The 22,873-nt window shown below is 39.2% G+C and overlaps 1 protein-coding gene across 1 annotated transcript; it reads right to left on the bottom strand.

Annotated features, from left to right (window-relative positions):
- Window positions 1–590: 590 nt before the first annotated feature.
- lbx2 (ladybird homeobox 2) lies at window positions 591–1,784 on the bottom strand. Its single transcript, XM_058064207.2, has 2 exons — window positions 1,445–1,784; window positions 591–1,167 (listed from the first exon to the last, which is right to left on the bottom strand). The coding sequence occupies exons 1-2, from the start codon at window positions 1,782–1,784 to the stop codon at window positions 710–712; spliced, it is 798 nt and encodes a 265-aa protein (XP_057920190.1). The 3' UTR covers window positions 591–709.
- Between the last annotated feature and the right edge of the window lie 21,089 nt (window positions 1,785–22,873).

The raw sequence follows: 22,873 nt of genomic DNA, 5'->3' as shown, positions 1-22,873 counted from the left end.
GAGGGAGATCTCCTATTGATGGCTGCTGAAAGAGACCAGATGCCATCCGGCCTGAATGACTTTAAAGGCGGGTTCGGGACGATCAATCAAGTGGGCATGGAAGGGTGCAAGGATGCAAGGATGCAAGCATATGGTGACCCGAATGGAGGTTCTTGTGTAAGACGATGTTTGCAAAAGAACAACAAAGCAGGGGTTAATTATTCTACATGTTCTTTTTTTTTTTAATATGTCATATTTAAATGACATGTATAAATATAAGTAAATATACTAATTATAACTCATTTTTATTGTAATATTATGTCAAAAAAGACTTTCCAATCATTGAAATAAGCTTTATTTACATAGATGCCGATTAAATACACTTCACCTTTTATATATATTTATATATACTGTATATATACACAGTGTAAAAGGTTCATTATTATTAGAATAATAATAATAATAATAATAACGCTCGCAGAGAATTGTAGGGAAGCATTCATCCACAAAAAGGTCCCTTCAATTGTCCTGGGAAAAAGGAGCTTTCGTAAAAAAAGTGTCTGTCCGTCTTCATGGAGAATAAATTAAATTGAAGGAAGAAAATCCGGAAATGTTTTTATTGACGCTCCTTTTTTTGGACAAAATCCGTGCAAAAGTTTTTTTTTGGGGGGGGGGGGGGTAGGAGGGGAATGCCCTTGTTTTGTGTAAAATTAAAAAAAAAAAGAAGCTGTCAATCATCCACTTCGATTTCCTCGTCATCCTCAGAGAACTCGTCCGTGGTTTGGCCTCGGGACGAAGACGGGGACTGTGGGAAGACCCTCACGTGTCCATCAGAGGGGGACTGGGACCCCGGTCCTCCCGGTCCACCCTGGACCTCGTCCATGTTCTCCATGGTGACGAGCTTCTGCAGAGTCTGCGGAGTGATCTTCTTCAGGGACTCCACGTCGGCCTTCATCTCCTCCAGGTCTCGCTTGAGCTTGGCGCGCCGGTTCTGGAACCACGTGATGACCTGGGCGTTGGACAGGCCCAGCTGCTGGGCGATCTGGTCCCGGTCTGCCGGGGACAGGTACTTCTGGTACAGGAAACGCTTCTCCAGTTCGTAGATTTGGTGGTTGGTGAAGGCCGTCCGCGACTTCCTTCTCTTCTTGGAGGTCTGCCTCTGGCCGAAGGCGTTCATGTGTTCGCGGCCTGCATGGAAATACATTTTTTTACATATATTTTTTTGCTTATATTTGCAAATAAACATTAATATTTCAAATTCCGGTACGAAATATAGGCCCGTAAACGCGCAGTAATTCATATTTGATGAGTAATGCGTCCATACGGGACATACAGTATAATACCATTTTCCATTTATAGTCGTGAATATTATGCATATTATGATAAAATATAGAAACTGTCAGCCATAAAGAGCACATAAACATATTACTTATATAAATATACATTTCTATGCAGTTCGGCGTACCTTCCGCCGCCTGAATGACGTTGACCTCCAGGCCCTTGAACGTCTTGCTAGCGAGCTCCTCCAGGGCGCACAGCGGGGAGGAGGGCGTGCTGAGGCCGTTCCTGGCAGCGTTGGAGGCGGCCACTTTATCCAGCACCCTCGGCGGACACGTGACGCTGGGCGAAGCCGCAGTGGCCTTCTTCTTGACGGACGGTTTATTGAGGATGTCCTCGATGCTGAAGGGCGTCAGCGGCTTGTTGGAGTTAGCCGGCGGGGGCAGCTGATCCAGGGGAGCCCGTCTCCGGTCCTCGCCGCTGGACTGCAACGCGGATCCCGCCTTCATGTCTTTGCTGGACGTCATGGACGCTGCAACTGGGAGGGAGAAAAGTTTTTCGCTTCTTTTTTTGCGGGGTTCCGTCTGCGTTTTAGAGCCTCTGGAAAGCGGGTCTCGCTGGCATGCTCGCTGCAGCCCGTCCTCCGAGAAGATCCATGCAAAGGCTCCGGAGCTGCACCGAACCGCACCGAACCGGACCGGAGCGTCGAGTGGAGGAGAAATAGGAGTCCGGAGCAGACTGCAAGGAGGAGAAGGTTGGACCGCTAACGACTTGTTGTTGATTGGCTCAGGCTCAATTAGAGCAAAAGAACACTTTTGACCCGCCGCTGCACTTCAAAAGCAAGAAGTGGACCAACGAACAGGAGGAAGAGGAAGATGAGGAGGAAGGTGTGGGGGGGAGGAGTCTGATGGCCCCAGCGTGTTTATCTCTACATGCATTCTGATACAATACTTAGTGGGACGTTCAAATACGCCACAACAGTCTCAGTCACTCAATGTGGAAAGTTAGGAGAGATTTCCACGTGTAGTTTCACTTTTGTTATATTTCATATCAATTTTTAACAGAAACAAATAAACAACAAAAAACAACAAATAACAAAAAAAACAACAAAATAATAAAATATTATATAATATTTTGGGCTATACGGTATACATAATTTAAGAAAGATTGATTCAAAATATCAATTTTAGTGATAAATTATATATTTGAACATATCTATATCTCTTTTAAATAATTAAATTCAAAGTATGTATTAACAAATGCATTCTTTCTATAAATGTGGTATTTTACATATTCCAATGACAAAAATAATAGTGTTATTATACAGTGTACTGTCCCTTTAAATCCGAACTGTTTCATGCATTATATGTGCCTAGCTGTAACAACAAGGAATATATAAGCTTTATTTTCATTTGCCACGTGCATTATTCCAATTTTTCATGACAATGTTTTTATATTTCTTGCATTTGTGAAATAAATAATAATTACATTACAATTTGTTTCCTTTTCCTTTACACTACGAGTTTCTAGTGGGCCATTTGTATGGAAGGGGAAGTGTTGTGTGCCAACAGCACCATATGGTGACATGAGTCGTAAAACAGCAGGACTTTCTATTAAGGCTGCCTCGGAGGTCTTTGCTGCACCTTTTTTATTTGTGTGTGTGTGGGGGGGGGGGTATTTTTTTCGGACGCAATGCTGCTTTGGATTATTAATACCCTTTTGCGCTTTTTAAACGCACCATTTCCGATTCTTTTGGTATTCGATGCAGATATTCAAGGCATCACGTGATTCATTTGAGGCGTTTGATGTCCTGTAGGAATGTTCTAAAGTGTCCACCAGATCGGTCATAATAGCAAATTAAGGCGGATGCTTAATTCGATGGCTGTGTTGTTTTTTTTTTTTTCGTTGAAGCTTAATTGTGAGGTTAATTTGACGCACGAGCAGCTGACCTCATCAATCATCAACTCCTTTAATTGGACGCCTCGGATTCAATCAGCACCTGTCAGCCAAAAAAGAGGAAAAATACCCACTTTCAGCTTTATTATTATTATTATTATTATTATTAAAACATCCTATTTATAAAAAAACAAATGAAAATGAAAGCATCATTAATTAAAGACAATTAGATTAAATACCTCACGAATTTAAACACTTAAAAATTCAGTCATACTATTGCTGCAAATATCTCGTTTCTAAATATTACTGCAAAAAAATACATAAATGAAAAAGGTGTATAAATTACCCACGCACAAATGTATTGGTGTGTTTTACGGCTCCGGGAAATGTAGTGTGTGTGTGGTGAAATGATTCCCATTTCATCCTCATCGAGGCCTAAAAAAACGTTGACCGTAAAAGCAACATCAAACTGCAAATCGAATGTGTGTTTACTTTATTTAACCACAAGACTAGTTTTGTTACTTTTTTTTTTTTTAAAAATACGGTTTTATATTTTATTTAAATATAGAAACACGTTACTCATGGGTCACTTCATTAGGCACATCCACACAATGTAAGGAGAATATTGATAATAAAAGGGTCATTTATTTTATTATCGTGTGTGTGTGTGTGTGTGTGTGGTGTCAAATGAACGTAAGAATGTAGTACAAGGAAGGTGATATAATATAACAACTAACATAATATCACATTTTATTGCTTGTTTGATGAGGAAAGTACTCTGACGTTTTTCGTGCTAAGTAGCTTCCTAGCTAAGTGGATATTTTTTGTTGGGCGAGTTTTACATTACAATAAAAATATTTCAAAATAACTACCGAGTACTACAATTATGTATATATTCTTCGAGGACATGCCGGTTCTGTATCGTCACCGCGCTCATTCACTCCTCTCCTCTTCCAAGCTGTCTTTGAAGGCATCTTTCAGGTTGTGGCACTCAGGTGTTCGTTTGCACGGCAGCACGGCGCCGCTGGGAGGGGCGGAGACACGTCCTTCACGCGGTGACGCCACGTCCCAACTTGTCGTTGAACGCTACCGGGGCATTCCGTGACGTCATCGCCATATCAGACATTTTATATTTTTACTGGAATTGATTTATTTATTTAGCTAAAACAACAAATCATAAAATTACACATCACATAGAAAATTAGCATCATATTTTTTCATAGCTTAAGAAAAAATTGTTACGGAATTTTTCTGACATGTACTACTTTAAATACTTCAATAATACTAAATAATAACTCAGCAATGTACAGTTCATTACTTTGAGTGCACACATTCTACACAAAAGGAGCGGAGATTGATGATTAATAATCGACAGTGTTGTGATCCTGATGTTTGTGAAGGCACCTCGCTGGCTGTGAATGTGATTGGTGGATAATCAGGAAGTGTTGACGTTGGTGGATAATCAGGAAGTGTTGATGTTGGTGTGGATCGTGACCAAAAATGGCGGTGTTAAGGTCAGGTATTATCACTTTTTCAAGCACTTGTTGAGTCTGCATTCATTTAGCAACAAAATGATGTTATGATGCAGAGTTTGTGAACGCATCCCTTCTTGTTTGTTGATTAACATAATGTTATTAGAATTTTGTATAGAAAAAAAAAGCCAATTTGGCCTTTGTTTCAAAGAAAAAAACGAGTCTGGCCTCCATTGCGGACTATTAAGGCCTATCTTCTCATGTCAGCGGCCATATCTTGGCAAATGAAGACAAATGTTTGTCCGAGAAGGCCGCGTTCCAGGGGGATCCTCGGCCAAATTAATCACTGCAATTCTATCCTCCACCACTTGGGCGCTCGGCAGGTCCCTGATGCGAGGTTGCCGAGGTAATGAGGGCGGCGTGATGAGCACGTCTTTGGAGAGATGCGGTGACGCCGAAGCCTACTAGGATATGGCCTCCTTGCAACGCCTCCACCGAGTCCTCCTCTCCCCTTTTGACATCAGGATTTCATTACGGGGGATTCTCTCTCCTCCATCACCACCATCACCGCCGCATCTCCCCCACCATTCCCGCTCCTTTTGCTCCACTTTGCTCCCCACACCAAATGAGGAAATAGCTTGTCTGCTTGCTGACAGTCTCTAAGCTTTGGCCGTAAAAGATAAATGATCCCACATATTTAAGTATAACACACCTGATCTGTGGGATCCATACAACAACAACAAAATAAATAAATCTGTGGAAAAAAGTGTGGAAATAACACCCAAAAAGGTCAAAGACTATTCAAGATAAGAACATTATACTTCATTGGTGTATAGCTGTTTAGTTTGAATCTAACCGTAAGGAAATATGCAAAAATATACAAGTTGCTTGATAAAGATCAACACAATATGACACAAAATGATTCCAAGTGCTCATGAATACTAGATTTTGCAATGGCCGACCTGGTTCAGGGTTCCTGGCTGTAAAAAAAAAACAGCAGAACCAGAATGGGACGCCATAATGAAAAATAAATCTTTGTGTTGGACTAAAGCAGGGGTCTCAAACTCAATTTACTTGGGGGCCACTGGAGCTAGGGTCTGGGTGAGACTGGGCCGCATCAGGTTTTCCAAAAAAAAAAAAAATGCATTTATTACAAAATAAGATGAAAAATAAATAAACAAATCAAGAATAAAGAAAATCAATCAATCAGTAATAAATAAATATAATAATAATAATAAAACGGCAAATAATAAAAACTTAAGAAACCACATATAATTGGTGGGTAGACAAATTATTTTTTCAGATTAAAATGAACAAAGCATTATTAGAGCCCTGTAGACATGACAAAACACGACTACAGTCACATTTATACTCTTTTTTTATTTACAACATATTGCGCAACTGCAGGGTCTTGAGACACATGCTAACTCGCAAACTCGAGACCTAGCGACCTAAACGGTAGCCTTCAAGTTATTTCCTTTAAACTTAAATAGCCAAAAACTTACCACTTCCACACAGATAGGGAGGATAACTATTAACAGTTATTTAACCTTTAACATGAACATTAATCAAACGTAATCATTTTTTCTGGGTACATGATACCATACAGCATCCATATCGAACTTGCGCGGGGCGCACTAACATTAAACTTTCATATCAAGGCGGGGGCCTCAAACTAGTGTCCTGCGGGCCACATTTGGCCCGCGGACCGCATGTTTGAGACCGCTGGACTAAAGTAATTCTTAATGTACTTCATGTAAAAGTCCGGTAAAACGGTCTGAAAGGTTTGTGCCATTAAAATGAATCTGCTGTTATACTTTTTGATTAATTTACTTTAATTTAGGGAAGCACTGTTCAGGGTTTAAAGGGGATAATTCCTGTGGGTTTGACTTTGGGATCATGTTGAGTCTTTGCATTTTTTTAAATTATAATAAATTGTGTTATCATGAAGAATCTTCAAGGAGCTATTGCATAACAGTTATTCTATAACTATACAGAATCATGTTGGGCCCGAGGTTGTCTATCGGAGAAGGGGAGGTGTCTGGGTACGTATCATTACACTAGCTAAAACGTACCGTGCCGTGTGAGTGCACCTGTAGTTTCATAACAATGCTAAAAAAAAAAAAAAAATCCTAGAGCCATAGCGACTACGTTTAATGGAACAGGAAAACAGTCTTAAAACACATGTGAGAAACATAAATATGAGTGGTGTGAAAATGTCTTTTGGCCGGCCCCCCTGCCATAACTTAACACCCGACTTCACGCTCTTGAGGAGGAAGGAGAAAAAAAAAAAAAAAACGATGGAGTCCATGCAGTTTTATTTTCCTTTCCCGGGTTCAAATCAGCAACAGGACAACGTGATGGAAAGTTGTTTTGTGTTTCCAGCTTGGGGGGGGGGGGGGGGGGGGATTTGTCTGCAGTCTTATCAGAAGCCTTGCTAATTAATGACAGCGAATGTGGCAGAAATTAGTCAGCTGTGCTGCTCATTAACAGTTACAAACGGGACTCTGTTAACTCTTTACAACGCACGTAAACACATTTCAAAATGAAGAGGTTGATGGGTTATGAATATTTATGATGGAAAATTATCACCACAGAAAAAGTAGAAAAGCAAATGACGTCAATAAACTTGAACTTCCGGTTCAGGATGAATGGATATGGAGCAGAACGTTGGATGCTTCAGTTGGGAACTTGGGAAGACCTGGGCCAATATAGGCGGACTATGACTCTAGAAACCTTTTCTTGGAAGACTAGCTCTGTTCCTGGTTGTACCGGAGTTGGCTTGGTCTTGGAGAATTCCTCATGTTGGGTTCCGGAGGACATTACCAACTGAGTTTGAAAGTTAGTTCCAGATGCCCTCCGAGTTGGGTTTGTTCTACCTCTGAAAGACTGAAGGTTTCTTGCACACGGAGATGTGAGACTTCCAGAAGTTGGGTCTGATCTCAAAGACATGAAGATTGTTCCAAAGACTTGGTCCTGGTAAATTGTATATGAGTTGGGTCATTTCTGTTTAGTTCCGTTTTGGTTTATTCCAAAGATCTGCTCAAATTGACATATGTCTAGGGTATAGGTTAGTTCCAGAGACCTGGGCCAATATTGGCGGACTATGACTCTAGAAACCTTTTCTTGGGAAACTAGCTCTGTTCCTGGTTGTACTGGAGTTGGCTTGGTCTTGGAGAATTCCTCATGTTGGGTTCCGGAGGACATTACCAACTGAGTTTGAGAGTTAGTTCCAGATGCCCTCCGAGTTGGGTTTGTTCTACCTCTGAAAGACTGAAGGTTTCTTGCACACGGAGATGTGAGACTTCCAGAAGTTGGGTCTGATCTCAAAGACATGAAGACTGTTCCAAAGACTTGGTCCTGGTAAATTGTATATGAGTTGGGTCATTTCTGTTTAGTTCCGTTTTGGTTTATTCCAAAGATCTGCTCAAATTGACATATGTCTAGGGTATAGGTTAGTTCCAGAGACCTGGGCCAATATTGGCGGACTATGACTCTAGAAACCTTTTCTTGGAAAACTAGCTCTGTTCCTGGTTGTACTGGAGTTGGCTTGGTCTAGGAGAATTCCTCATGTTGGGTTCCGAAGGACATTACCAACTGAGTTTGAGAGTTAGTTCCAGATGCCCTCCGAGTTGGGTTTGTTCTACCTCTGAAAGACTGAATGTGAGACTTCCAGAAGTTGGGTCTGATCTCAAAGACATGTGGATTGTTCCAAAGACTTGGTCCTGGTAAATTGTATATGAGTTGGGTCATTTCAGTTTAGTTCTGTTTTGGTTGATTCCAAAGATCTGCTCAAATTGACTTGGGCTGGTAGTCCAGTTGGTCTCGTTTCATACTCTAGAGTTAAGGATGGTCTCCTAGGACAGTGGTTCCAAAAATTCAAAATGAAGAGGTTGATGGGTTATGAATATTTATGATGGAAAATTATCACCACAGAAAAGTCGAACAGCACATGACGTCAATACAGAAAGAACTTCCGGTTCAGGATGAATGGATATGGAGCAGAACGTTGGATTTTTGGATGGATGCTTCATTTGGGAACTCTTGTACTAGTTGACATATTTCTAGGGTATAGGTTAGTTCCAGAGACCTGGGCCAATATAGGCAGACTAAAACCTTTTCTTGGAAAACTAGCTTTGTTCCTGGGTGTACCAGAGTTGGCTTGGTCTTGGAGAATTCCTCATGTTGGGTTCCGGAGGACATTACCAACTGAGTTCGAGGGTTAGTTACAGAGGGTTCGTACCTCCTCTAAAAGACTGAAGGTTTCTTGCACACTGAGATGAAGTTGGGTCTGATCTCAAGGACGTGTGGATTGTTCCAAAGACTTGGTCCTGGTAAATTGTATATGAGTTGGGTCATTTCAGTTTAGTTCTGTTTTGGTTTATTCCAAAGATCTGCTCAAATTGACTTGGGCTGGTAGTCCAGTTGGTCTCGTTTCATATTCTAGAGTTAAGGATGGTCTCCTAGGACAGTGGTTCCATATTTCGAGGGTATAGGTTAGTTCCAGAGACCTGGGCCAATATAGGCACACTAAAACCTTTTCTTGGAAAACTAGCTTTGTTCCTGGGTGTACCAGAGTTGGCTTGGTCTTGGAGAATTCCTCATGTTGGGTTCTGGAGGACATTACCAACTGAGTTCGAGGGTTAGTTACAGAGGGTTCGTACCTCCTTTAAAAGACTGAAGGTTTCTTGCACACTGAGATGTGAGACTTCCAGAAGTTGGGTCTGATCTCAAGGACGTGTGGATTGTTCCAAAGACTTGGTCCTGGTAAATTGTATATGAGTTGGGTCATTTCAGTTTAGCTCTGTTTTGGTTTAATCCAAAGATCTGCTCAAATTGACTTGGGCTGGTAGTCCAGTTGGTCTCGTTTCATACTCTAGAGTTAAGCATGGTCTCCTAGGACAGTGGTTCCATATTTCGAGGGTATAGGTTAGTTCCAGAGACCTGGGCCAATATAGGCGGACTATGACTCTAGAAACCTTTTCTTGGAAAACTAGCTTTGTTCCTCTGTGTACCAGAGTTGGCTTGGTCTTGGAGAATTCCTCATGTTGGGTTCCGGAGGACATTACCAACTGAGTTCGAGGGTTAGTTACAGAGGGTTCGTACCTCCTCTAAAAGACTGAAGGTTTCTTGCACACTGAGATGTGAGACTTCCAGAAGTTGGGTCTGATCTCAAAGACATGTAGATCATTCCAAAGACTTGCTCCTGGTAAATTGTATATGGGTTGGTCATTGGTGGATTAGTTCTGTTTTGGTTGATTCCAAAGATCTGCTCAAATTGACTTTGGTTCCAGTTGATCTAATTTCATACTCTGGAGTTAAGGATGGTCTCCTAGGACAGTGGTTCCTGAAGCCTTGATGAAAGCCTCCAACAAAGAGGTATAGAGTTCTCCAAAGCTCTGCGCCGATACCCATTGAGTTGTTGATCCCAGAGAGATAATGTGATTCCGCCTACCTATCTCTTGAGGCTTAATGGATTCTGGTAGATCCATGTAACCTGTTGGGAAAAGTCAAAGCCTGTCCACACATGGATTTCGGAGTCAAGCTTGAGAAGGAGCCCATGTCTGAAGCCGGACACTCCATTCCCGACTCCAAACAACAACAATGGAGGAGAAAACAAAACTTGAAAACACGATTCAATACCAAGACTGCGTTGCGTGTACGCGTCGGGCCTGGCACCGCCCTCGGTGACCACATCGGGTGTAAAGCAGCCACAGATGAAACGATATGGAGATTATCGGGACAAAAAGCCTCCCGGCTTGTCACGGGATGCAGAGCGTATTGTACATCCACATGTATTGAACACCAACCTGTCACCGTGTGTGACAGCCCCATTCATCACGCACAAAGCCAAAGCTGTCAGTGGCACAAAGCGCTCTATCTGGGCCGCATACACCCCCCCCCCCTTTTCCCCCGCCTTCTTTTTCTAAGTGACAGCACAGAAATGAACACGAGGACGACACCGGAGTATGTATTCAAATTTGTTTTCCTGCCTCCCACTGAAGCCAATTTCCAGAGGCTAATAAACCCAGGAAATACATCATGTCAGGGAGGGGGGGGCAGGCCTGTTCTCGCTAAAGCATCATGAAGTCCCGTGGGTGGTTGCCATGGGAGACGGCAGAGCTGTAATTTAATTTGAACAGCAGCGAGAGTCGACACTAAATGATTTCTCCAAAGCAGAGCTGTGCAAGAGCAGGAAGTCAAGGTTTATCAATCGGCCATGGTGGAAAAAAAAAAAACAAAACACCAGGAATGCACAACATTTAAACATAGGCATATTTTCATAAACATATTTTCCCCTTTTTGCAATTTAGATAACCGAGAAAAAACAACAACTCAACAGTATATTGTATATTCCGGACTATAAGTCGCTCGGAAGTATAAAACCAGTACCAGCCAAAAATGCACAACGAAGAATAAAATCATATATAAGTCATATTTTTAGTGAGAAATTAATTTATAAAAATCAGACATTTCATCTTGGAAAAGCAAGTTATAGTAATAATAACACGGAGAACGGGCTAAATAGGTGTCTGTTAACATAACATGAATATGTATGCTAGAATACAATATTAAGATATTCAGATAACCATAGCCTAAAAAAAACAAAAAAAAAACAACATAACTTAGTTTACTTGCAGCTTGTAATCTGCAGAATATGATTTTCTTTTTGGAGGGCATTTAGATATAGACTTTATTGTCATTGCACAAATATAATAATAATGTGGAGAATAAATAGATGACATCAAATATGAACAATGTACAGCGTAAACAGTAATTTGTACAAATAATTTAATAATTGTTGATGTTTACATTTTTATTTTCAGTGGCACACAAGCCCGGAGCGCTCTCTCGTGGCCGTCAGTGGGAGAAAAAAAAAAAAAAAAAAAAAAAAAAAACTTACGTTGCTCCGGAGTATAAGTCACAGGACCAGCCAAACCATGAAGAAAAGTGTGACTTAGTAGGCTAAAATATGCTATATGCTAACATTATTTTGTGTTATGCATTTTTATCATGCTTAAAAAGACATTTAGCATACAGGACCAATTGATTTTTAAAGGTTAATTTTCTGGATAAAGGCCTTGAGTTTGGCACCCATGACTTAAACCGAGCAGCCTGGCGAGTCAAACCTTGCTTTTTGAACGTCCAAGTATTTGTGTATCAGTTTTTGATGAACATTTTTGGCAAAATTCCCAACAAATGTTCAATAAAGTGATGTTTAATTCATCATTTTAATTATTTTTTCGAATGTAAACCTTTATTTCTACAAGATGTGTGGAACACATTAAATGGATTTATGTTTTTTCCTATTAAGGAAATTTGCTTGAATTTTTTGTATATTTGTATTTTTGTCAAAACAACATAAACAGTTATTGTACATGATTATAGAGCGTATTAAAAATCATCCTTCCAATTCTTCCACACCTGGAAGGACAGAAGAATTTGAGATTATTAGCCAATTTATTACTTGTGAACACTTTTAATAAACACCCCTCATAAAAGGCATAATAAAGGCATTAACACTTGCGTTTGCATCGTGCATTTCCTTTGTTTCGTGCGTTCGCATGTGAGCCGCCCGCCGTGCGTCCTGAGTCAGCAGAGGCTCAGTAATTACCCTCGCATCCAGACGGACGCGCTCAGTCGCTCTGACAGGCCGAGCATCATTTTCCCCGAGTGTTCCCTGGGAGCGCGCGCCGCAATAACGCCGCTCAACAGGCCTATCAACTTGATCGGCGTCACACTCTCACACAATTGCAAGTGCCTAACCTACTTACGGCGTAAACAACCGCAGCCAGCTAATAAAACGGGCCGTTTCGGCGAGAGGCTGTAATCCAATCAGGTGCCTTCTTAGATGGTGCTTCGACTTGAAGGCAATATTGGGTGAAGAAATGTTGCTCCCAGTATATCCATAATGAACATAATGAGTCTTTTTCTATTAGAAATTCATAAAGAATGTATCAAGGCTGGCTTTGTGTCAGCGTGCCCGTCAAATAGGAACGCGTTTGACGTTGCTATTTAAACATCAGTTATTGTTTGTCTTGAAGCTGTCACACTGCAGGCAAACCTTATTGCCTGGATTTTCAAGCTAGTACGCAAGCGTTAGCATCCAAGAGGAGCCAGATATAAAGCCAACATTATTGTATCGAAAAAAAAAAAATTCACAAGTTCTGAATGGATTTACATGATATTTTCAGGACTTGTTAAAAATGGAAGAAGTGATTACATTTCGGGGGGTGATCCGGACCACAGTCTGGAATTTCAAAAGGGGTCTATGACATTGTGAGATAGGACCATTGGACATGGAAAAACATAACACCCCTCAAATAAAATTGTAAATGTTGAAAAATATCATTGTGATAAATACAGCAAAATAAATAAAAATAAGCTTATTTTGCATTGCTGTTGTGTACATTCACCAAAACGTCTGCCCAAAGTACTACCACATGGCTTTAGTGACCCACAGCAATAAGGACAAATACGCAATAGTTTTGCATGAATAATGTGAAAATATGATAAAATGTTTTGTAATCAACTGACAATGAGTTGAAATAATAGAGTAAATCTTTTTTAAAAGTGATATTATGAGTGTTACGTCCCAATAGTGTATTGGGCAAAAATGAGGTATAACAAAATACCGGACGACTATCAGGTCAACATATGTATTTCAGGTATTTAATTTCAGGAGCAACGGAAAACAACCCGCAAAAAACTGGGGATGGAAATAAATAAAAATCAATCCTCAACACCAGGATGCAAAAGAAACTAGCGGCACAAGAATAGTTGATACAAAATGGCTGAGCACACAACAAAATGACACAGAGCAAATGACACACAGCAAACAGCAACACTTCTAGGGGAGCACTGCTGGCTGTCTGCCTCCTATATATGGAGGCTCCACCTGATTGGCAATCAGGCACACCTGATACACCTTCCAGGTGTGTCACCAATCTACAGAGTTTGGGGGTGGGGGGAACACACACTCACACACACACAAAGCATCCAACGCACTACAGGACGTAACAATAAGAAACAACCAAAATAACAAAGATTTGTTATTAAATTGTGTTGCACACGTTACATCATTAAAGTCAAATTATTATGGCAAGAATATTGACAATAAGAAAGTTAAAAGGAATGGGAAATTAAAAATAGCAGAAATTGAGAACCAGTCCAGGGTGTACCCCGCTTCACGCCCAAAAGATAGCTTGCAAAAAAATAGCAAAAAAGATAAAGATAGCAAAAAATAGCTGTAATTTTACGAGAAAAAGTCAAAATATAAAGTCTCAATTCAACTTAACATTAATAGAAAAAATATGTCTTAGTCTTTAGTAGCATGGAGTAAAAAAAAGTCATAATATTTTGCTAACCAAAGCAAAAAGAGTTGTCATTTTTGGAAAAAGTAGGTTATAATATTAAGGAAAAAATGTCAAAATATTATGTAAATAAAAACATTTTTTTTTTGAAAAAGTAGGTTATAATATTAAGGAAAAAATGTCAAAATATTATGTAAATAAAGTCATAATATTATTTTGGGGAAAAAGTAGGTTATAATATTAAGGAAAAAATGTCAAAATATTATGTAAATAAAAACATATATTTTTTGAAAAAGTAGGTTATAATATTAAGGAAAAAATGTCAAAATATTATGTAAATAAAGTCATAATATTATTTTGGGGAAAAAGTAGGTTATAATATTAAGGAAAAAATGTCAAAATATTATGTAAATAAAAACATTTTTTTTTGAAAAAGTAGGTTATAATATGAAGGAAAAAAATTCAAAATATTATGTAAATAAAGTCATAATATTATTTTGGGGAAAAGTAGGTTATAATATTAAGGAAAAAATGTCAAAATATTATGTAAATAAAAACATAATTTTTTTTGAAAAAGTAGGATATAATATTAAGGAAAAAATGTCAAAATATTATGTAAATAAAGTCATAATATTATTTTGGGGAAAAGTAGGTTATAATATTAAGGAAAAAATGTGAAAATATTATGTAAATAAAAACATATATTTTTTTGAAAAAGTAGGTTATAATATTAAGGAAAAAATGTCAAAATATTATGTAAATAAAGTCATAATATTATTTTGGGGAAAAAGTAGGTTATAATATTAAGGAAAAAATGTCAAAATATTATGTAAATAAAAACATAATTTTTTTGAAAAAGTAGGTTATAATATTAAGTAAAAAATTTCAAAATATTATGTAAATGAAGTCATAATATTTTTTTTCAAAAAGTAGGTTATAATATTAAGGGAAAAATGTCAAAATATTATGTAAATAAAGTCATAATATTTTTTTAACAGAATAAAAAGTTAAAAAGGTAAAAACATAATTGAAGACAAAACATGAAATATTTGGAAAAAGAAGAAAAAAGGCGTGAAAATGTGAAAAAGAGCACAAAGTGAAGTTGCTACTAATAATAGCTACGTATGTCACAAAGCTGAGATGATTTTTTTATTGAAATATATTTAACTTCTTAGCATAGCTACATGTGCTGCTTTACGAAATATCAACTGGACAACCCTGGATTAGAATATTTAGCCAAACCAGTTAAATACGGATACTTTTAGGTGTTTTAGCAATGTTCTTTAGACCCTTCAGAACCTTCGCCACCAAATGATCTCACCTATGTGGGTTGCTTAAATAAACAACCAAAAAAAAACCAAACACGCCATCTTCCAAATCCACTACACTGTTGGAGAAAGCTCATTTGGAAGTCAGTGCACTATTCCCCCGCTGAAAAATCTCCCCCTAGTGCTTTTATTTTTAATTAACCTCTGAAAGATAGCGTGTTGTAGCTTCCTGTGTCTGTGGCGGCGAGGTTAATGATTTCGCAGAGGACAGATCAATGCACCTCAATTCCCGGCGCCGCATGTTCCGTCTCACTTGCCGGACCACGGTGAAAGGGAGCAGAGGGTGACACTGATTGTGTCGGAGTGGACTGGCAAATGCACCCCCCCATCCCCTCAACCCCCCCAGGGCGAGACTTGCGTTGCATTCAGCCTAACACATGCAAACAAAAATGCTTGCAACAATGCTAAGCAAACATGAGTACCAGCTACAGTACATGCATGTCAAAAAATAGAAATATGAACAATAATAATAAAATGTGATGGTTAGCATCACAGCAATTCGATATTTTTCCATAATTGTTATTGTGCACTAAAATCCTGTATTTAGTATTATTATTATATTATTATTTCTTACCACTCACAGTTTGGTTAAAGTTATATCATATCGAAAAACCAAAATATTAATAAATAATGAATAACGTCTTCATATTAAGAGGAAAGTGTGAAATAGTTGGAGGATTTAGAAGAAAACAACAGCAGAAATGCAAATTTTTATCAAACTAAAAAGGCAAAATATGAAAAGAAAAACATTGTTCTCTAACAATTCTATAAGAATCTGCTAATATTACGAGTAATTATTACGTGTAATATTCTGCTCATTTTAGGAGAATACTGCTAAAATATTAAAGGAAAAAAAAAATTTTTTAGTCGTAGCGACTCACAAAAAGTTAGGGCTAAGCATAATTGTTATGCTAGAGAAGAGAAAGTTATGCGTTAGAATATATTATGGGAGTCATAATATTACAAAACGCAATTAATTATTTTTTTAAAGAATAGAGTTGAAATATTTTGAAAAAAAAACTGTGCAAAGAGCAAATCTGATACAAATAATTGGTTTTTTCACCTATATGACAACATTGAGATGCATTTTTTTCTTGAAATATATTAATATAACTTCTTACCTATATATTACATGTGTTGCTTTCCATCCTTTAATAACGCCCCTGCAATAAAACAGAGTGAAGTTTCAAAATGGCGCAAAATGGTTAAACCAAGCAAACAGCAAGTCCTAATTAAAATTGAAGTTGTCATTACTTGACGAGAGCGTGAGCTTAAGGTTTTGTTTACTCATTTACATGCTCAGTGAGGCATCATTGACTTTACGTCAGCGAGGATGCTTATTTTTAAACCGTATTGATCCTGAGGTCGTAATGACCTCCTTGGGGACCAGCGACTATTAAAAGAGTCACTTTGACAGCAAAGTGATGCAAAAGCGGCGCACTGAAATTAGCTTGATATACACTAATTAGTCCGGAAGGTTTTTCGAGAAAACATGAGGGCAATTTTACCTTCCAATCGACGACATGATGACGTAATGTCGACGTAATGCAACCGAAGACATTTGGTTGCTGAACTCAACAGCGCTGAGCAGTACATGTACGTGTACCCTTTCCCACACGGTACACATTAATAATTGATAAATTAATAAATTGATAAATTTTCACTCGCTAAATGTACTGCAAAAAAAGGTCAGTAAGGATAATTCATAATGCCGCCAACATACTAACTCCTTATTTCTAAAATCACAAATACTTAAACTTGCTGATCTAGTTCATCTTAAAAAAAAAAAGTAAAAAAAAAATTAAAAAATTAAAAAATTAAAAAATTAAAAAATTAAAAAATTAAAAAATTAAAAAATTAAAAAATTAAAAAAATTCACAAATTTAAAAAATTAAAAAAATTAAAAATTATATTAAAAACTATATTAGGAAAGCAGGAAGTGAACAAATGTAACAGTTGTAAAAGTACCAGATGGAGGGGTAGGATTTAATAAGCTTTGCTTCTTCCTACTCCTTTTGGACATGTGGAACTGTGAACTGATTATGTGATGCATTCAATTGTAATCTGATGCATGTTCAAATAAAATAAAACCATTACCATAAAACTTTCTTGAAGATTTGAAAAATCACCCTATGTAGATTTTCGGACTTCATACCTTAATTTAATCTATTTACAGTCATTGCATTTGGCTTACAAGTACTGGTCATCACTGATTGCACGTCATAACACACCTCATACATATAGAAGCGACATAGTTGATATAATTAGCAATTAAAGGTGTACATATATGTGTTTTTTGCATCATGCATTTATCCATTAATTACATACAAGCCATCAACAAAGGTGAGGAATCTGCCGAACAGGCTAGCAGGAATGAGCACCAGCTCCGTAACGCTATGGAATACATGTCTGAAAGCTGGAAAAATTGGAAAAATACACTAAAAAGACATGATGTAACTATAGAAAAAAAAGTGTTGATACTAAAATTATTATTTATTATGTCTTTAAATGTACATGTATACAGATGTATGTGTTGTTTTTTATTATTAATGTTATTTTTCTAAATGTCAGCTGGGAATAGACGAGTAAGACTTCAATGCGCTCCGTGAATTGTGTAAGCGTAAAGGAGAGCAAAGGCGAAGGAGCATGATGGAGCTGTTAAAGCAGCACCAACTTCTGACAGGAAAGCGAGGACTCCTGTTGCGTTGTTCTCAGCATGTCCTCTACCCAATTCCCCCCGCTCCCAGAAAAACCTCCAGGATGGTGCTACACTCCGTCCGTCAAATCCGCCGCGGTTTGGGATTAATGGAGAACAGAACTCGGGAGGGAAGAACCGAGTAAAATCATCACTGCTATCCGACGGAACATCAAAACCGGGTTGACCGCGGGGAGCCGGATCGGTTCGGTTCTGCATCGGATCATCCACAGTTTTCATTCGACCCCCTCGCTGAGCTTGGTTCACATGTGGACGTCTCTATCTGAGGAGATTCACCCCTTCCCAACCTTTTACACCCCCCCTTAAGCATAGAGTTCGGCGGCCATGATGCATAAATCAACGCTCGCCGGGGGGATGACATCACGGCACATTGGCAGGGCTAGCTAAGCAGGGACAGGAGTTTTTTGGGGAAGGATAACGGAGATAAATGGATTTTGCCGTCTTGGTTGTGTCCCTCTCCATGAGAACCTTGTCCTCGGCTTTTAAGCCCCCCCCTTCTATGTTCTGCACTCACATTTGTTATCATCAAGCCTTTCAGTCCTGTCTTGATCACAGATGATTCCCAAAGAGCAATCCTGGCAAGGCCAGTTTCCATGATCAATAAATCCCCACAAACGTCAGCCACCGTCGACAGATACCTTTGGTGTTATGCTTAACGAAGCTTCATGATTTATCGGCAAAGAGCGAGGTCGTTATTTGCAGCGGAGTAAAGACAAAGTAGACGAAGAGCCAGAACCAAGTGTCCCTAAAGTGGTCCCATCTTGTGAAGCAGCGGTGAACCAACGCAATAGAAGAGAGCGTTTCGTGTGGAAACATTCAAGGAGGAGCCTTGGTCCAAAAAACATCCAAAGTTTTAGCCAATCACCAAATTTCCAGCCACGTACTTTTCAACCAAGTACTAAAAAAAAGACACCTGAGGCAAATAAATAGCAAACATCAACTGCTTGTATTGTTTCTTTAATTTTAATTTTAATTTTAATTTTAATTTTAATTTTAATTTTAATTTTAATTTTAATTTTAATTTTAATTTTAATTTTAATTTTAATTTTAATTTTAATTTTAATTTTAATTTTAATTTTAGTCAGTAAGTCAGTCATACATTTTAATTTTACAATCAGTAACTATTACATTTGTTCACTTCCTGCTTTTGTGATATAATTTAAGTTTTTTTTAATTTTAATTTTAATTTTAATTTTAATTTTAATTTTAATTTTAATTTTAATTTTAATTTTAATTTTAATTTTAATTTTAATTTTAATTTTAATTTTAATTTTAATTTTAATTTTAACAATCAGTAACTGTTACATTTGTTCACTTCCTGCTTTCCTAATATAATTAAGTTTTTTTTAATTATTTAATTTTAATTTTAATTTTAATTTTAATTTTAATTTTAATTTTAATTTTAATTTTAATTTTAATTTTAATTTTAATTTTAATTTTAATTTTAATTTTAATTTTAATTTTAATTTTAATTTTAATTCAGTCATACAGTCTCTCTTTGTCTCTGTGGGTGGAGGCGGGGCCAATAGCATACACACAGAGTGTAGAAGTAATGTTAAAATCTTGTTTCATTCTCATAGACCCAATCTCGTCTCGTTTCCGGACAATCAGTGGTCACATGTTCTGATGTTCGAATTTTCGGGATCATAGTGGTTTATTAAAGCAGAAATGATGGACTAGTTTAGGTTAAAGGTCACCGTTAAAGGTCAGTGGTGCTTTCTATTGTTTCACGTAATAATGTTGGGGTTTGGACCAAAAGGGCGTACGTTCGCTTACTTTAATCTGAAAGAACAATTTAGCAGAGCTCGTCTCCAAAGTGCTTCTATGAGGGGATGACTGACAAGGAGAAACCGATACGGGGGAGGAAATCTGGTTTTGCTTTCGCCGCTGGTCTCTTCTGGCCCGTGAAAGCCAATAAATCCTACATCCAGGGCTATTAGATTGACGGAGCTGCTCGCCGTTTGATGTTCAGACGTATGAGATCAGGCTCCGGGCATTCCGGGGGCCAAATGTAGTTTAGCTGTCATCGACACGCCTACGTTTTTGGCCATCAGCGGCGTGCATGTCAATTATCCACGCCTCAGACAATCGTGCGTCCGAGATAATTCTTATCTGGTCAACCTTTTCACCTGGGCTGACATCGTATCTATGTGGCGAGGGAAGCATCCAGGTTGCCCTGCTCGACCTCTCACGTTGTCACGGTACTTGTTGAAAGACAATGCCATGAGAAAAACGTGTTTATCCTCATCGTGGAGGAAGTTAATGACCTATGGCAGACGCGCAATAGGTCATTCGTACCGCGATGGACTTGGGTGTGATTCCCCCTGCAGCCCATTGGCTTGTGTTATCTCTTCTGTACTGATATTTTACTGCAATTTCTTTGGCTTTTTGGATTATTTTGAGTAATTGAGAGTATTTATATTGTGCAAGGTGGCAGCTGTCATGAACCCCTTGCAAGAAAAGCAATCACATTCAGTAAAACCTTGGTTAAAGTACGCATTCGGTATGGGCCGGTTACCTATAAACGCTACTTAGCTTGTGAGCCACTGATTGCATTTTGACTGCTTTTTTTCATTCATTCATTCATTTTCTGCCGCTTATCCTGGAGCCTATCCCAGGCGGGGTACACCCTGGACTGGTGGCCAGCCAATCACAGGGCACATATAGACAAACAACCATTCACACTCACATTCATACCTATGGACAATTTGGAGTCGCTAATTAACCTAGCATGTTTTTGGAATGTGGGAGGAAACCGGAGTACCCGGAAAAAGCCCGCCCACTCACGCATTGGGAGAAAATGCTAACTCCACACAGTGGAGAGAATCGAACCCATGTCTTCCCGATCTCTTGACTGTGTGGCCTAGTCGTATTTTTCGTAAATTAAGTCGATTAAAAGTGCAAAAAAAGTAGCATCACGACAGTATTTTAAGTCAATTAGAAGTGCCAAAAATGAGAAGTATTACAGCAATATTTCAAGTAAATTAAAACAGCAAAAGTTGGGTACACAACAGTACTCCCCCTTAAATGAAAAGTGCAAAAAACTTGCATCATAGCTGTATTATGATTACATTAACTGTACTTAGCAGTACTTTAGTTCAATTAAAAGTGCAAAGTAGTCAGTAATTCCATCCATCATTCTTCTTGAGAGAAGTGGGGGTCACCGGCCAATCACAGGGCACATATAGACAAACAACCATTCACACTCACACCTATGGACAATTTGGAGTCGCTAATTAACCTAGCATGTTTTTGGAATGTGGGAGGAAACCAGAGTACCCGGAGAAAACCGAGGGTGGGATTGAACTCGGGTCTCCTAGCTGTGAGGTCTGCGCGCTAAGCACTCGACCGCCGTGCAGCCCAAGGAAGATTAATGATAAAAAGTAGGGGACCAAGGACTGAACCATGGGGGACCCCGCCTCTCGCCCGAAGACAGCTGGGATAGGCTCCAGCACCCACTTGAGGATAAGCGGTAGAAAATATATGAAAGAAGATTAATGACAAAAAGTAGGGGACCAAGGACTGAACCTTGGGGGACCAGCCTCTTGCCCGAAGACAGCTGGGATAGGCTCCAGCACCCTTGTGAGGATAAGCGGTAGAAAATGAATGAATGACTGATAGCATATATGTGCGCTGTGATTGGCTGGCGACCAGTCCAGGGTGTACCCCGCCTCTCGCCCGAAGACAGCTGGGATAGGCTCCAGCACCCCCCGCGACCCTCGTGAGGAAAAAGCGGTTGAAAATGAATGAATGAATGAATGTTAAAAGCGGGCATTTTTAAAAGATAAATCAAAACGATAAAAATGGGTTCGGCAGCTAGCGGCACAACACTGGAAGTCCTCCTAAGCACTCCTAAGCATGTGACCAACCACAGCAGAGTGGGCGTGTCTGGAGGTGGGCCGTGGGTGGAATAAATTAAAACAAACAGTTTTTGCGGGAAGAACAAAATCCAAAGAAATACAGCTGGAATAGGTGCAGATCCTGTAAGATCTGGAAAGCTATCTGTGCTGCTCTATAGGAGTCCACAACTCAATAAACAGGGCCGAAAAATTAGCATACTAGGTCCACTCTAAGAGCTTGCAAGGGGTAATTGCGTTCCAGGACTTGAGTACATTGCGGGTTTGAAACTTCCAATTGTGGCAAAGGAAGGAATGAAGATGTCTTGGTACTAAATTCCCGTCTCAAGTACACCATAAAGGTTTCAGACGTCGAGGAGAATGGAAAACTGTGTGAGCTGTTGACCTTCACACCCTTAACCCCTGGCCCGGATCCCGGGCGCCCCTTCCAAAAGTTCCCATTTAGACCTTTACGCTGGTGTCAGTCCCCTGGTGTCTTAGGTACTCCACTGGAAGGGGGGGGGGCTTTCCAAAGATGGATAACCTCTGTGATTCCAATGAAACAAACACCCCCCAGGAATTGCTTGCTGATTCTCATTATTTCCGCATTAACGTTTTTGTCTTCAAGTCCCGCAGTCTTTGGCGCTCACTTCCCTGCGAGCTCATCGTTGAGCGAGAGACATGTTGACAAGAGGGCGCTAAGTGGATATGAGTTATGGGCAGTTGGGCGATGTGTTTGTTTAACCATCTGGTAGCGACTCCCTCTGGTTTGTGATCGAGGGCCTGTGGAAGGAAGGAGTCCAGTTCTGGGATGGAAAACACGGACACATGATGTTCCTTAAAGTGGGTCAAGCTACAAGAGATAGCTGCTAACCTCGGTGATGAACTTGTTATCTCCATACGCTAGGATTTTGTTCAAATTAGCTCAATTGATTCCTTACGGTGGTCGAGTGGTTAGCGCGCAGACCTCACCGCTAGGAGACCAGGGTTCAATTCCACCCTCGGCCATCTCTGTGTGGAGTTTGCATGTTCTCCGAGTACTCCGGTTTCCTCC

The sequence above is a fragment of the Doryrhamphus excisus genome, linkage group LG23, assembly GCF_037039965.1.
Source record: "Doryrhamphus excisus strain RoL-2023G ecotype Guam linkage group LG23, RoL_Dexc_Guam_v1.1, whole genome shotgun sequence".
Classification (NCBI taxonomy): domain Eukaryota; kingdom Metazoa; phylum Chordata; class Actinopteri; order Syngnathiformes; family Syngnathidae; genus Doryrhamphus; species Doryrhamphus excisus.
Note: the sequence above shows the minus strand (reverse complement) of the source record. Positions and strands in the feature narration are given on the sequence as shown.

Bases quoted from the DNA above. Each gene is read 5' to 3' on its own strand.
- lbx2 (XM_058064207.2), bottom strand. From the start codon at position 1,784: ATGACGTCCAGCAAAGACATGAAGGCGGGATCCGCGTTGCAGTCCAGC. The intron at 1,168-1,444 runs GTACGCCGAACT...ATTTCCATGCAG, and splicing joins CGTCATTCAGGCGGCGGAAG to GCCGCGAACACATGAACGCC.